At 28.6% G+C, this 15,654-nt stretch overlaps 1 protein-coding gene across 3 annotated transcripts in view; it reads left to right on the plus strand.

Moving 5' to 3' along the window:
* Positions 1 to 7,545: 7,545 nt before the first annotated feature.
* The window catches only part of LOC114936780 (U2 snRNP-associated SURP motif-containing protein), a 12,919-nt gene continuing 4,810 nt past the window's right edge, over positions 7,546 to 15,654 (plus strand). The window contains exons 1-15 of one of the 3 annotated variants that reach the window (XM_029310094.2): positions 7,546 to 7,843; positions 7,918 to 7,964; positions 8,045 to 8,161; positions 8,251 to 8,347; positions 9,019 to 9,333; positions 9,717 to 9,781; positions 9,860 to 10,025; positions 10,436 to 10,599; positions 11,235 to 11,294; positions 11,793 to 11,836; positions 11,952 to 12,056; positions 12,134 to 12,361; positions 13,961 to 14,203; positions 14,296 to 14,482; positions 15,028 to 15,214. In XM_029310094.2, coding sequence (XP_029165927.1) covers positions 7,938 to 7,964; positions 8,045 to 8,161; positions 8,251 to 8,347; positions 9,019 to 9,333; positions 9,717 to 9,781; positions 9,860 to 10,025; positions 10,436 to 10,599; positions 11,235 to 11,294; positions 11,793 to 11,836; positions 11,952 to 12,056; positions 12,134 to 12,361; positions 13,961 to 14,203; positions 14,296 to 14,482; positions 15,028 to 15,214 — 2,005 coding nt within the window. In that variant the 5' untranslated portion in view covers positions 7,546 to 7,843; positions 7,918 to 7,937. The remainder of the gene's footprint in view (positions 7,844 to 7,917; positions 7,965 to 8,044; positions 8,162 to 8,250; positions 8,348 to 9,018; positions 9,334 to 9,716; positions 9,782 to 9,859; positions 10,026 to 10,435; positions 10,600 to 11,234; positions 11,295 to 11,792; positions 11,837 to 11,951; positions 12,057 to 12,133; positions 12,362 to 13,960; positions 14,204 to 14,295; positions 14,483 to 15,027; positions 15,215 to 15,654) is intronic. The other 2 variants (XM_029310095.2, XM_029310096.2) reach the window with 2 other exon arrangements.

Genomic DNA, 15,654 nt, shown 5'->3' on the forward strand with positions numbered 1-15,654 from the left:
GTAACGTACCGCTTGGAAGTAGTAAAAAGAAACGACTTGCTAAACATAAATCGATCCTACGTCGTATTGCTGCGAAAAAAGGTGATTTGAAAGTTAAGAGAGAACTATTGGTGCAACGCGGCGGATTCTTACCCTATCTTATTGTTCCTATATTCGAAGCTATATTATCCCGGATCATTGGAGATTAAAAAAGAAACGCTATTCTGTGTATATTTGTTGCGTCGAACGTGAAAAAAGGTAAAATATTTACGATTCAATAATGGAAAGAGCAAAAAAAAATGGTTTTAATTTCGTCGGAAAATCTCAAAAGACTGCAGCGACAACCGGAAATTTTTTTTAACAAGCCGACCGATAATTCATCAAATAAAATTACCGAAATATCGAATGTGGAAAATGATAATAATAATTCCGTGCGAACCCCGGGAATTCCTTTGTCGCGGTACGATGCAGAGATGTGGCGTATTCTGAATCTCACGCCTCAAGTCAGCGAGGACGAAAGATGGAAAATGTATAAGGAGGTATTTCAGCGTTATCTTCAGTTTGTTCGAGCTGCGAGAAAACGTTTACGCAAAGACGTGCACGCCAACGGTGAACGCAATGGAGAGCAGAACGAAGACACAAAAGAGCTGGATGATAACATTGATGATGACGATGAACTTATGGAAACGCAAACTTTAATTAGCAGCGACGGTAACATTAGCGTCGCTAGTAGTAGTTTCGAGAAAAAACGTACTCAATCAGCGGAAATGATCCAAAAAATACTTAATAGTGTTCCGAAAAGTTATCGTCGTAAAGCACGCTTGCTATTGAAACATCTGCTTAATACTCCATCATCTAAAATTAGTTGGAGTAGACAAGGGCTCGTAACTATAGACGGTGACATTGTGGAGGGTTCGAATATCGCGGAACTTATAAGCGATGCCGTACGCGAGAGAAAAACGGTAGAAGCAACCGAAAGAAATCAGTTTGCTCGATTACTACAGGACATAGGTACGTCACCGCATCTCATAGGAAATCAAAAGTTATTAAAAGCAGGCGCACGATCTCGCTATATTACTTCCGCGTTACCTCGCGGAACCTCCACTCCGATCACACATTCAAAATCGTAAAGTCGCAAGTTAGACGAAGTGAGTGAAACCGAAGGAGATACGCAATTTATATCCGTCGACGACGAAGGCGACGACGATAAAACATTAGCGCGTAACGTAGTTTCTCCGTCAAAGAGAAGAAGAGGCTTACTCGATTGGATAAATCTCAATTGATGGAATTCGAAAAATTGTATTACGACCCCTTGTATTATGCAGACTACTCTGCGGTGAACAATTTATCGCGAGCCGTTAAACTGAATTTTACACGTAACAAAGTCGTCGAGTGGCTTAAATCGCAGGACGCGTACACATTGCATCGACCGGTACGACGAAAATTTCCTCGTTTACATTATAACGTAGCAAATATCGATGATTTATGGGAAGCCGATTTGATCGATCTTCGTAATCTCAAGAGCTATAATGACGGTTATACTTATCTACTAACGGTTATCGATGTGCTTAGTAAATTTGTTTGGGTAGAACCTTTACGTGACAAAACAGCCGCCTGCGTAATAAAGGCCTTTCAACAAATATTTTCGAGAAACGAAGGTCGACTACCTGTTCACTTACAGACCAACAAAGGCAAAGAATTTATCGCCCGTTCTGTACAAAATGTCTTAAAAGAAAAAGACATCCGTTTTTGTGTAACGCGCAATCCAGATATTAAAGCGTCTATAGTGGAACGAGGGGCCGGTGGTGAGGGTTTGTTTTGACGTGCCATACCTGTTACTATACTACTAGCATTTTGACACACATGTAAGTGACCACAATTTTTTAATAGATTAATTATATTTTATTAAATGACTAAGTGACATGTAATATCTACAGCCTTGGACTATTAAATTGGTCGTTCCAACATTTAACAATCTAAAGAAGTATGATGTTCACGTTTATGCGTCTTCTAACGATTAATGCGAATCATCAACAGTTTATAACTCATGTCGGAAATAATCAATATGTAATCGTCTCATTGAAATTTGTAATTGCGATTTTGATCATTGGTTTGTTAAAATTTTGACATGCAAACTGTTTTCCTAATAATTGTTAACACCATAGCACGATCACGGTATTTAATTTTGTATGCATTGATAAAGACTGTCGTACAGTCGAAACGTATACGTGTTTAAATTTGTCAGAATTTATATACTTGATAATAAATAGATCATTATAACACCTTTAAAATTTAGCTCATTTAAGTTGGCCCTCTATTTATTATTTATTTTTTAAAATATATATTTTTGCAAATAAATAATTAGTTGTTATTGATATTTACTTCTAAAAAATAAAATTAGTGTTATTATTTTTAAAAATACTTTTTTCTCTTTTTCCTATGACATTTCTGTGCTAGAATATTAACTATAAGTATCAATTCTGCACAATTGCATATTTAGCAGTATCAACAATATTTTTAATAGGATAAATAATTTTAACGACCAATACTGGCTAATAAATATTTAATAATCAACACAACGTTTCGACCATGGGTTTTAGTCCTTATCAAGTGTACTACAAAAAAGTAATAAAAATAAAAAAGTAAAAATAAGTTTATAGTAATGCGTAAAGATCTATGTAAACAACGTTAAACTTTACTTTAAAATTAAAAACCGTATTAGTCAATAATTTTAAGGACTTTTAACAGTTATCATGAACGGCTAAAATTCACACATGAAACAGAGTCAACTTTGTGTATTAATTTTTTAAATACGACAGTCATAAGACGCAATGGTAAATTATTGACTAATAAGGTATAGGAAACCTACTAACTCTGAGAGATATATAAATTTTTATTCTAATCATCTTTTCTAATTACAAAATTAACACGATTTATAACTTAGTTGATCATGCTATATTACTGTCTGACGTTGAATTTCACAAAGAAGTCATTTATACGGTTAAAAGAATTTTAACAAATAACTGTTTTCCCAAGCACACCATTAAACATTTTATTTATAAAAGAGTCAATATTTTAAATGAACGCTATAATATTGTTAATGACATAAATATAATCTCGACATTAATATTATTAAAAAGAGATTCGATATTAAGTCGATTATCCCATTGCCTTATGTCGAAGACATTAGTAAATGCATAAGTAGATCGCTTAGTACAATGGGTTTTAATGTGGTCTACACTATACCGAAAAAATTATATTCTTTGATTAAATGTGGTAAGGATATTGTGACGAATGATATGAAAACTAATGTAGTGTACAAAATAGATTGTAAAAATTACACGGCGTCTTATATTGGTCAAACAAAGAGATTCTTAAGTACTCGAGTTAAAGAACATTTTAATAATATTAAATTGCACACGTCTAATCATTCGCTTATTAGTAAACATAAATTAGATTTTAATCACGATTTTGACTGGGCAACACCGACGATATTACATAATAAAAAACATACAAAAAAAAAAGAAATAGCGGAAATGTTTTTCATTAAAAAAAAGTAATAACACAATCAACCTACAAAAAGACATTGATAATTTGAGTAATATTTATGATAATATACTAAAGGTTGTGTAGTCCTCGACTATTATATTATCACAGTAAGAAGTTTCGTTTGCATAACACGTATACGGTTTTTAATTTTAAGGTAAAGTTTAACGTTGTTCACATAGATCGCTTTACGCATTACTATGAATTTATTTTTATTTTTTTACTTTTATTACTTTTTTGTAGTACATTTGATAAGGACCAAAACCCATGGTCGAAACGTTGTATTGATTATTAAATATTTATTAGCCAGTATTGGTCGTTAAAATTATTATCCTTTTAATTATTAATTGGCAACATCAAGAATTTGATTAATATTTTTAATATTTTATGAAAAAGCTTTCTGCGTTTATACAGAATTATCTGTATTATTTTTCAGCCCAAAATTTTACATTTTAAATAATAAAAATTTTTTTAAATTTAATTTAGAAAACTTAAAAACTTTAAAATTAAAAACTTACAAATTTAAAAACTTAAAAAGACTGAAAATTTAAAAATTTTTAAAACTAAAATATTTAGAAAAGAAAAAATAATGTGGGTTTTGAAAAATAATCTATAGACAACATTAACCCGGTATAAACGCAGAAAGTTTTTTCATAAAATATTAAAAATATAATTGATACTGCCAAATGTGCAAATATGCAGAGAATACAATAATTAGTTAATATTCTAGCACACAGAAATGTCGTAGTAAAAAGAGAAAAAAGCATTTTTACAAATAATAACATTAATTTTATTTTTTGAAAGTAAGTATCAATAATTAATTATTTATTTGCAAAAAATAGAAATTTTATTTTTCTGATTTCAGATTTGGATTCAGCGGATCAAATTACATTGAAAATGATTTTTGTACTTCATTTGTAAAAGGATATAATAAAGAATTGAATAAGAAAATACATATCATTTTTTATATAACTGACAAAACCAAGGTCATTATTTAACATTTTTCAAAATCGCCACACGGCATAAAAAACTAGATGCTTCAAGCTAAATTTTGGTACCTTGAAAGTTAAATTTACTTCAATACAATTTTGGGCGGGGGTGGGGGAGGGGGTGGCCAATTTACGTGGAATGACCGATATATATATTATTATTTATTATTTTTTAAAAATGCGTAATTGATAAACATTTATGACACTATGTTTATTAGGCTACGTTTTTTATCTATCTTTGATTTTTGGAAAGGGAGACAGAAAACCCTATATAAATCATTTCACTAATTATTTTAGTGAGATGGTTAAAGTTTTAATCAAAATAAAATGATAATTTATTTTGATTGAATATTTGATGAAGTGAGTTATTAATTTATTAATTCTGTCTTTATGACGGAGAATGTCATTTGTTTATGTTTATAACAACCCGTGCTCTGTACATTGTAGTACATACAGCAAAACTTTACATCTAATTCTTTGTGCGTGCAGCAAATATCTGTATAAAATGATAGAACAATTACTTGAGAGTTGGGGAATGCCTGAAGAAATTATTTCGAGATTTATACAGGGTGTCCCAGACCTACCGTATCACACGTTAATGGGAGATTCCTGAGGCGATTTGGAGACGAGTTTTCCTCAACGAAAATGTCCAGGCACCAATAATTTTTGAGTTAAAAATGATTAAAAATAAAAGCCTTTTTGTAAACTAAGCCTTGTAAAAATAAATTATTAACATAACTACATTTTTTAGTTAATTTCAGGTAAAGTTTACTTTAATAGAATTTTAATTTAAGGCTTAATTACAAAGATATATAATTTCAAAAATTGGGAACATTAAAAAAATGATGACTTTTCTCGACATTTTCGCTGAGGAAAAATCGTCTCCAAATCGCCTCAGGAATCTCCCATTAACGTGTGATGCGGTAAGTTTGGGACACCCTGTATAAGTAAAGAAAATATCTTGAATCATTTTATACTATCTGGAATTGACATATATACTATTTGAAATTAATTAATACTATCTAAATTGAAATTCTCTCTCTCTCTCTCTCGGAATTATTTTAAAAACTTTAAATTATTTTATTATTAAATTATTCTTAACTTTAACACTATATATACAATATATATATATATATATATATATATATATATATATATTATACATATATTATAATAATATATAATTGCATGGTCTGTTTTTTATAGTTGAACTAATTGCATTAGAGTTTATCTTTTTCTTCTTCCAATTTTTTAAAGATTGATTGTGAGATACAGTATTAAAAAAAAATTTTTTATCTATTCAACTATTGAGAAGAAAAACGATAGAAAACTATTAAAAATTCTCGTCTGATCACTGAAGTTAAAGCAATACTTGATTAATATTTAGATGGGTGAGCTCCCGTTTGGGAGCATATTATTTTATTTTGTATAATAATATATAGGGTGTATCAGACCACCCATGCCAACCGAATATTTCAAAAACGACAGACAAAAATGTTTCCTACTAAAGTTGTAGGGTTTCGAGTAACGCATTACATAGTAATATCAGTACGACCTTGAATATAACGTTGTCAAGATCACGTAAAGATTATCTTCAATTTCTTAAATGGAATCTCCTATTTTTTATTACATATTTTTGTAGCTGATGTCGAGAGCTTTCCAAAACACTATAATAAAAAAATGTTTTATTAAGTACTTTTTGAGTTATAAAAATTTGAAGTTAACAATTTTTTTAATAACGTGTAAAAATATTGTGCAAATAAATATTTAGTTTTTGGTAATCATATCTTAATACTTTTATGCATGTAATAATGAGACGAATCAATTGGTGTAAAGAAAACACATAGTTGCTTTAAAAAGGGTGTATGTAATTTGCAACATATTTTTTTAAAACCAATTATGTGTTTTCTTTACATTAATCGATTGGTCTCATTATTCCGTGAATAAAAGTATTAAGGTATGATTACCGAAAACTAAATATTTTGCACGATATTTTATAATACATTTTATGTAAAAAAATTGTAAACTTTAAACCTTTATAATTCAAAAAGTATTTAATGAAAAAATGTTTTATTATAGTGTTTTAGAAAGCTCTTGACATCGGCTACAAAAATATATAATGAAAAGTAGGGGATTCCGTTTAAAAAATTGAAGGTGATTTTTACGTGACCTTGACAACGCTATTCAAGGTCGTATATTTATATATATATATATATATATATATAATATATATATAATATATATATATATATATTTATATATATTTATTTATATATATTTATATATATTTATATATATATATAATAAGGTCGTATATTTATTTATATTTATATATATAATAATATATATTTATATGGACAAATATTTAATATATAATTTTGTATAATTAAATATAACCAATTTTGTCTAATTATATATGAAACATTTTTTCCCGGGTAATGAAAAATATAAATAGTTCCATTAAAAAAATTGAAGTTGACCTTTATGTGACCTTCAAATGACTTGAAGGTCAAATCAATGGCTCCATCTTATGTCCCCCTTCCAGTTAAACAACTTTTATTCGAAATGTTTTTCCGTATTCTTTATATTTTTCGAGATATTTGAGTATCTAACAATAAATTAAAATAGGACACTCTGTATATGTGTGTTTAATTTAAAATATTAATATTTTACTTTAAATAAATATTTTAAAACTTTATACTTTTATATTTTAAGAATATAAATATGATGTTTTTTAAAATTGGCCAACAGAGCCAAAGCACGAGAAATTAAATATTCGGAATTGTATCTCTTGGTTTGAGATCACTAAGTTTCATATATAAATTAATCTCGAAACTTACATATGGAGAAATAGGCGCGCAAAAAATATAGGTCCGAAAAGTCGCTGAAGCGGGAATCGAACCCGCGTCTTTCACTTTCCGGGCAACTTTTATATTTTAACTTACATTTAATTAATTTTACGACACGTACATTCGAAATTTGGCGCTTTATTTAATCAGGAATATGGCAGGATGGTCACGTGACTCCGCGAATCGAATGTCAAGATGCCGACGCTTGACTGTTGTAACTGATTGAACTATGGCAGGACTCTCTTGAATTATTTTAGATGTTTCGAAATTCTCTACATATTGTCCCTTTTGTCTATAAATAGAATATACAAATTTTGTTGTTTAAACGTTGCAACAAAGTTTTGTACTTTGTAAAAAAAAAAAAATTTCAACAAGAGTTTGTGCATCTTACTGTTTTCGGCAAATGTATCTTTCTGTCGAATTGTTTTTTGAATGAGATTGATCTTTATTGGTTTCTTCTATTACATAAACATATATCGTGTATGTTTAAATTTTAATGGTGTTCAAATTATATATTATAGTGTAAATTATACTTGTATTTGTTTTTTTTTTAGGTTAAGTCACATCCTTGAAAATGGCGGATAAGGCTATGATGAAGGTAGTACGTATAACTTTGCTAGATCTTTATTAAGTATAATTACTTATAATTAATATTATGAGTTTTTAATTTACACTTTGTAGCAAATCGCGGAACAGAAACTTAAGGCTTTCTCCATCGGTACGATGGGTAAACGGCCGTTAAGTAAGAAAGAACTAGAGGAGCAACGTAAGAAAGAGCAGGAACAAGCTGCGGCTCAGGTAAATAATGTTGCTAATATTGTTATTAATTTTTATTGATATTTTATCCAATTTGGCTATCCTATAAATAAATAATTACTCGTGTATAGGCATTTGAAGAATTTGTGGCAACTTTTCAAGAAACTCCAAGTAAAACAGCTAGTAAGGTATGGGTAAAAGCAGGAACGTACGATGCAGGTAAAAGACGTAAGTATAAAGTTCATGCATTCATAAATAATTATTTCTAATGCTTGAATAATGTCAGAAATCTTAGTCTGATATTAACAGTTAGCAACTATAATTTTTTCACTATAACTGGAATTGATATGATAAACTTTAATTTACAATTGATTCCTGCACAATCTTTCTGTTACTAAAAAAATCTGTAATAGAAACTTTATTTTAAAATATTTAAAATTGAAGAAAATTTATTAGAAATTCAAATAAAGATATCAAATTATATCCATGAAACCTGTTAAAATGTTTAAAAAGGACAATAATATTAATGTAATATGTATTTGTAATAAATAATATTCACAACATTAATTTGAATTTAAAGTATAGAAAGATATATCACAATGATAAGCAATCAATATTTAAAAGGACAATAATACATCTATAGCAATCAGCTAATTTTATCTTTTTGACTGAGAATGTATATAGCGATATTTTAATTTACTTTTTAATTGTGCTGAAGATGACCCAAAAAAAAAAGGAAATTATATACTATTCATATCAATGAGATTTTATAATTTACAATAAAATGTACACATCTTTATCTACTACACTTATTACCATTTTTTATCTTATTTCTTAAATTTTCAGAAATTTTGTTGACAAAGTATGTTTTATTTCATATTATATTATATTTTTTCAAGAGGAAGACACGAGAGAAAAGGGAAAGCTCTATAAACCACAATCAAAAATCTCAGAACTGGTTGACACCAGGTCATCAGCGGAACAAGCTCAAGAATATGCAAGATTGCTTGGAACAAATGAACGAAAATTAGATAGATTAGGCAAGAAAAAAAAAGAAGGAGAAAAAAAGAAAAGTAATCTTGAATTATTTAAAGAGGAGCTGAAGATGATTCAAGAGGAGCGTGAAGAAAGACATAAATATAAGGGTGTAGTAAAAACTGTAATATCTGCACAATCTGAAGATCCAATGTTGGCTGCTTTAAAATGTGTAGAAGGTATTTTGTATATACATATATATAGACACATACATACACATAATATATATGAATGTATTATAAAATATTTCGAATTTTACTTCGATTTGATAATGTAATTTGCCCCAATTTTGTTTTAGAAGTTGATCTTGTAATGAAATATGATATATTTTTATAGTAATACTATTTAAATCTGTAGTGTACTTGTAACTTTAGTAGGTAGTAAGTCCTCATTTCCGGATCCGCGAAAGGCTAATCTGCATAACTTCATTGATGATCCCCGTCTCTTAGCCCTGATATATGAGGGTATTGTCCTTCCTTATCATTTTCCTCACCATCTTTCCCTATCTCATTAATTATAAGAAATGTTGAGGAATTTTCATTTTTTTTTTTTTTTTTTATAGATGGCTCATTTGATAATGGTGATCCAAATACCACAAACTTGTACTTAGGAAATTTGAATCCAAAGGTAAAATTATTTTACTAATTGATTAAGTATCAATGTTAATATTTGATGTATAACAATTTCCCTATTCTGTTTCCACAGATCACAGAACAGCAACTGATGGAAATATTTGGCAAATATGGTCCATTAGCTAGTATAAAAATAATGTGGCCACGCAGTGACGAAGAAAAAGCCAGACAAAGAAATTGTGGTTTTGTCGCGTTCATGAGTCGTAAGGATGGAGAACGTGCATTGAAAAATCTTAATGGTAAGAATATGATAAGAATATTTCTTAAAAATATTTCATATATAAAAAAAAATTATTTCATATACAAGAATTACCTTATACTTTTTTATTTATGTTATTAAATTTTAAGGCTCTTCGCCGCGATTATCTCAGATTGTAACATCAGAGGCGAGAAAGCACATGCTGAAAATTCTTAGATACCATTTTTAAATGAAAAGATATTTTGAAACACTATTTCTGATGGCTTTAGCACACTTTTAAAATACCTCGAAAATTATTCTTTTCTCTTGATAGTCAATAAATAAAATAATCTCTGACGTCACAATTCCAACATGGTCGGCGAGCAACCAGGAGCCTTAACTATTATTTGCATTATGATGATAATTTATAGTTGCGATATTAAATACATATTAAACTATGCCATATTTTAGGTCGCGATATAATGCAATACGAGATGAAGTTAGGCTGGGGAAAAAGCGTACCAATTCCGCCTTATCCTATTTATATTCCACCTGCTTTGATGGAGATCACACAGCCGCCGCCTCCATCTGGTCTTCCATTTAATGCTCAACCTCATCGTCGGGACAGACACAAGGTACATGAAATAAAGCATTTGAGAAACACAAAATTATATATTATAATTGATTTTGTTTTCTTCTTACCAAATATTATTTGAGAAGAATTACATTTTTAAACTATTAATCGTTTTGTTTTCTTTTTTATCACATATTAATTACATATTAATAATAATTATTTTAAATAAGAATTATTTATTTTAAGTAAGAATATTATTTAAGTTAATGACGAAAAAGTGAATAGTTTATACAAAATGTTTTGTATTTTAATTTGACGTAATTTTGCATAAACTATAATATATATATATATATATATATATATATATATATATAAAATGAATATTTTACATGATATATATATATATATATATCATGTAAAATATTCATTTTTCAATTATCTTATCTCAATACTTTTATACAGAAAAATGAGAGAAATAGATTGGCGTGAAAAAAATGTACAGTTGCTTTATAAAAAAATATGTAATTTGCAACTATATCAGCTACTATAACTATTACTATCACTGCTCGTTTTATTTTTTCCAAGTAGTCAATAAAATGATACTTCAAGATGATAATTCACAATGATATATTGTGATAAAAACGTGTTTATTTATCTTATTGAAATTGTATAATCATTTTTGAAACATAATCTCAGATCCCACGTATCCGCAATATGCAGAGCGTGGAACCGCAGGAAAAGGAAAGCTTTGAAAAGGTAAAATTATTTCTATGATCTATTAAAAAAAAAAAAAAATAAAACGACTTGATATTCTTCTATTAATTTCTGTTCTTTTATTATATTAAGAATTTTTATGAACTTATGAATTATATATAACATATATATATGTAGATTACATAAAATTTACCACAATTTTAAGATTTTTTCATAAAGACTTTTATAAACATATATATATATATAAAAGTTTTTATGAAAAAGTCTTAAAATTGTGTAAATTTTTTATGGAGCAAAAATTAATAGTTTACTTATAAAAATATGCCAATGTGATAAAACAGAAATAAACTATATGTAACATTTTTAATTTATGGTTTTGAGAAAACAAAATATGTGCACATGTGTGTATGTGTGTGTTTGTGAATTTAAATTCCTTGTTGATTATATTAACAACTAATCTTGGGATATATATTTTGGCATCTGGATTGGAATATGTTATCTATCACTGTTATACTGCACTGTTATATGGCGGATTATCAGATTTTGCAGAATGCTGTCGTCAAAGTGGTTATACCAACGGAAAGGTATTTATTGATTCAAATAATATGATGAGACACATTTATATCTTAATATGATATATTTTATGTCAATAAGAATTGATATAAAATGATGCGTACTAAATTGAACTATGCATTACAGAAATTTAGTTATGTTAATACATAGAATGGTGGAATTTGTAATTCGAGAAGGACCAATGTTTGAGGCAATGATTATGAACAGAGAATTAACTAATCCAATGTTCAGGTATACATTTTATTTGTACACATATGATGTATTCTTTTACCACACACATACATACTATTAACTTTCTTCAATTTTAGATTTTTGTTTGAGAATTATTCTCCTGCGCATACTTATTATCGTTGGAAACTATATTCCATTCTACAAGGAGATGGACAAAAGGAATGGCACACGGAAGATTTTAGAATGTTCAAAGGTGGAAGTGTATGGAGACCACCGCCAATCAATCCTTGGACGCAAGGTATGCCGGACGAATTGATAGAAATGGAAGAGAGGCAGGAACCTAGGAGGGGTAGCCTTTCAAACAGGTATTTAATTAGAACAATAAAATTTATTTATAGAATAACAAGACACATATATCACAAGATAAAAATTTGAGAATCTTAGAATTGGTTTTCGAGTTTAAATCACGTAGATTTTTTGTTTTATTCCAAATGTTTTATGAACATTTCAGCTCACTTTATCAGATAGGAAGAATTGATATTGAACTGTTCCTTGTTGAGTCTTCTTTTTTATAGTGAATAGTTGGAAAAGGGATATGTTGGTGGAGGCCTTTTTTAAGAAATTGGGAATATGAATGCCAAATTGAACTAGATTTTTCCATTATCTCTGTTGAGGTTGTTAGGATACTTTTGAATTCCTAAAAATTCCCTATATTTTCTAGGAAGATAAATACCCTCATTAACCTGGCACCCCCACTACGAAAAATCGGGCTTGGATATAGTGCATAATTAAGTGCTAATTTGTTGCTAATTTATTGCCTTAAGCGTGAATTTTTTTTATCCATTAGCAGGAAACTCAAATCAAAGATGGGGGTGCTGGCTTGAGTTAAGCTAATACCCCAACTTCCAGAAAACATTTATAGCGAGTCAAAAATAAAAAAAAAACAAATACATTATAATTAATTGCTAATTAATTGCTCTAAGATACTGCAAAGAAATTAAAAAAATTTTTAATTTTTAATTATGTATCAACATGACATGCTATAAGAGTGTACATTAATGCAATTAGTTGCTGTTATTATTTTGATCTCAAAGAGGTTCTTCAATTAATTGCTTTATAGATATGCAGTATTAACTTATTTGTTCAAATTTAGGTCCTTTTCAAGTGTTAAAACAATTCTAATAAGCCACATTAAGATATAGAGATATAAATTATGATATGTTAAGCGCTGTGAACTTTAACATGTCGCTAAGACATTCTGTCAACTACTGATCACTCAGTTAAAGATCACATGTTAAAGTTCACAGCGCTTAACATATCATAATTTATATCTCTATATCTTAATGTGGCTTATTAGAATTGTTTTAACACTTGAAAAGGATCTAAATTTAAGGTCAAAACGTAGTGTACTTTATATCTAATAAAGACGAATAATATTAATAAGAGCCAGTATGGTCGAACTAATCATTAATTTCCTTATTATTTTTTAAATTCTCTCTGGCGAAGAATACAAATCTATTATTTAATTGCTCAACATTTGACTTAGAAAATTGGTCCGAAAAGGTGGCGGTGCTAACTTTTCTACAAGAGTAAAGTACATTAACGCAATTAGTCGCTGCTATTATTTTGGTCTTTAAAAGTTTCTTTAATTGCTCTCTAGATATTCAGTTTCGAATTAATTGCTTAACGTTTGACTTAGAAAATCGACACGAAAAAGTAGATCAATTTATTAGATCAGATTGTTCCTTTATTAGATTAAAGAGGCTCTGATGAAGTGAACTGAAATGTTCATGAAACGTTAGAATCAAAAAAGTATATGCAGCTTAAACCCGAAAACTAATTCTAATATTGATATACACCACAAAAGCCTTAAACATCAATTCAAGAATCTTTTTTTATAAACAAATTTGTGATTTGAGGAACGTATATGTAAATTTTTAAAAATATTTTCCACGTTTTTGTAGTCAACGAGATCGTTTGGAAGATTTATTGAGAAACATATCACCTGAACGAATAAAAGTTGCAGAAGCAATGGTATTTTGTATAGAACATGCAGAAGCAGCAGAAGAAATTTGCGATTGTATTTCAGAATCATTGTCAATACTCCAGACTCCTGTGAATAAGAAAATTGCAAGATTATACTTGATATCTGACATATTACATAATTGTGGAGTCAAAGTGACTAATGCCACTATTTATAGAAAAGCGTATGTAATTTTTTTCTTAAAAAAAAAAGAAAGAAAAAAAATAGAAAAAAGATGCATAATATTGATGTATAATATTGATATTTATTTTACAGATTTGAGACACGTCTTCTGGATATCTTTAGCGAAGTTCATCAAGCATACAAACAGTTTGATAGTAAACTGAAAGCGGAAGGATTCAAAGTTCGCGTTATGCGAATGTTTAGGGCATGGGAAGATTGGACTGTGTATCCAAGAGATTTTCTTGTTAAATTACAAAATACATTTTTGGGACTTGTTTTGGTAATTCTTTTTAATTTATGGTGTTTAATGGTATGGTAATTTAATAATATCCTATTAATTAATAGGATATTAATTTATTATTTAATTTATTAATTAGAAATAAGATTAACTATGAGAGCCAACCGCAGATGTAAATGCGTGAAGACTGCGAAAATTAAATTTTTCGCTGTCTTATAAATGTGCACGAGGCACGAATTTTGCTTAGCCATTGCTAAGACTTATTTAGGAATAATCTCATATTTGAGATATTAATTCTTAAGTTCCCTTTTACCCCCTTGGAGTGATGTAGACGAAAAAAATATATCGGTCCGAAAAAGTCGGCTGAATCGAGAATCGAATCCGAGTCTTTCGCTTGCCGGCTTAATTTATTAGTTTAATTTATTAATATTCTTTTAATTTATTAATATCCTATTTAATTTATTAATATTTAATTTATATGAATATTATTATATAATTTACTAATAATTAAAATAATTTATAATTAATTTATTAATATTAGGAAAAATAGACATAATATACACTTTCTAATAATTCCTCTCTCTAAGATGGATGAACCTGAGCCTGAAAATGATGAAGATATCGATGGTGCGCCATTATCTGATGTTGATGGGGATGGTGCTGAAGATTTGGATGGGGTACCGCTTGATGGTGCGACCTTATTGAAAGGTGCTATGAAGCATGGTCTCACCTCTCAAGCACCCTCAAATTACGACGACATCGATGGAGTGCCTAGTAAATATGTATTTTTAAAATACATAGATATAGCTTTATACTACATAGTAAATTTTATCGTTTACACAGAGTGTCTCATTTTAAATGACAACCTCAAATATCTATTAAACAAAGCATTTTAGAGAAAAATGTTTCAAACAAAAGTTGTAAGATTCAATGGGGGTTACTAGATCATTTTATTAGATTTTGCATTGGGAATTTGTTTTGGATCCAACAAAATCCAAAATAATTTTTTTTTAATTAAAATCATTTTTTAGTGCAGATTTAGATTCTATGCTTCAAAATACAAATTTTGTCTTTGCTCTTATTTTTTGGTAAACCTCCAACAGGCTCAAAATATTGTTTAAAGTTATTATTGTTTATTTTATTATAACTATTGTTTTTATTATAAATATTGTTTGAAGTTATAACATTTTTAAGATTGTTGTGTCAAAAATCGA

The sequence above is a fragment of the Nylanderia fulva genome, unplaced genomic scaffold (assembly GCF_048542155.1).
Source record: "Nylanderia fulva isolate GAGA-0341 unplaced genomic scaffold, ASM4854215v1 Scaffold117, whole genome shotgun sequence".
NCBI classification, from domain to species: domain Eukaryota; kingdom Metazoa; phylum Arthropoda; class Insecta; order Hymenoptera; family Formicidae; genus Nylanderia; species Nylanderia fulva.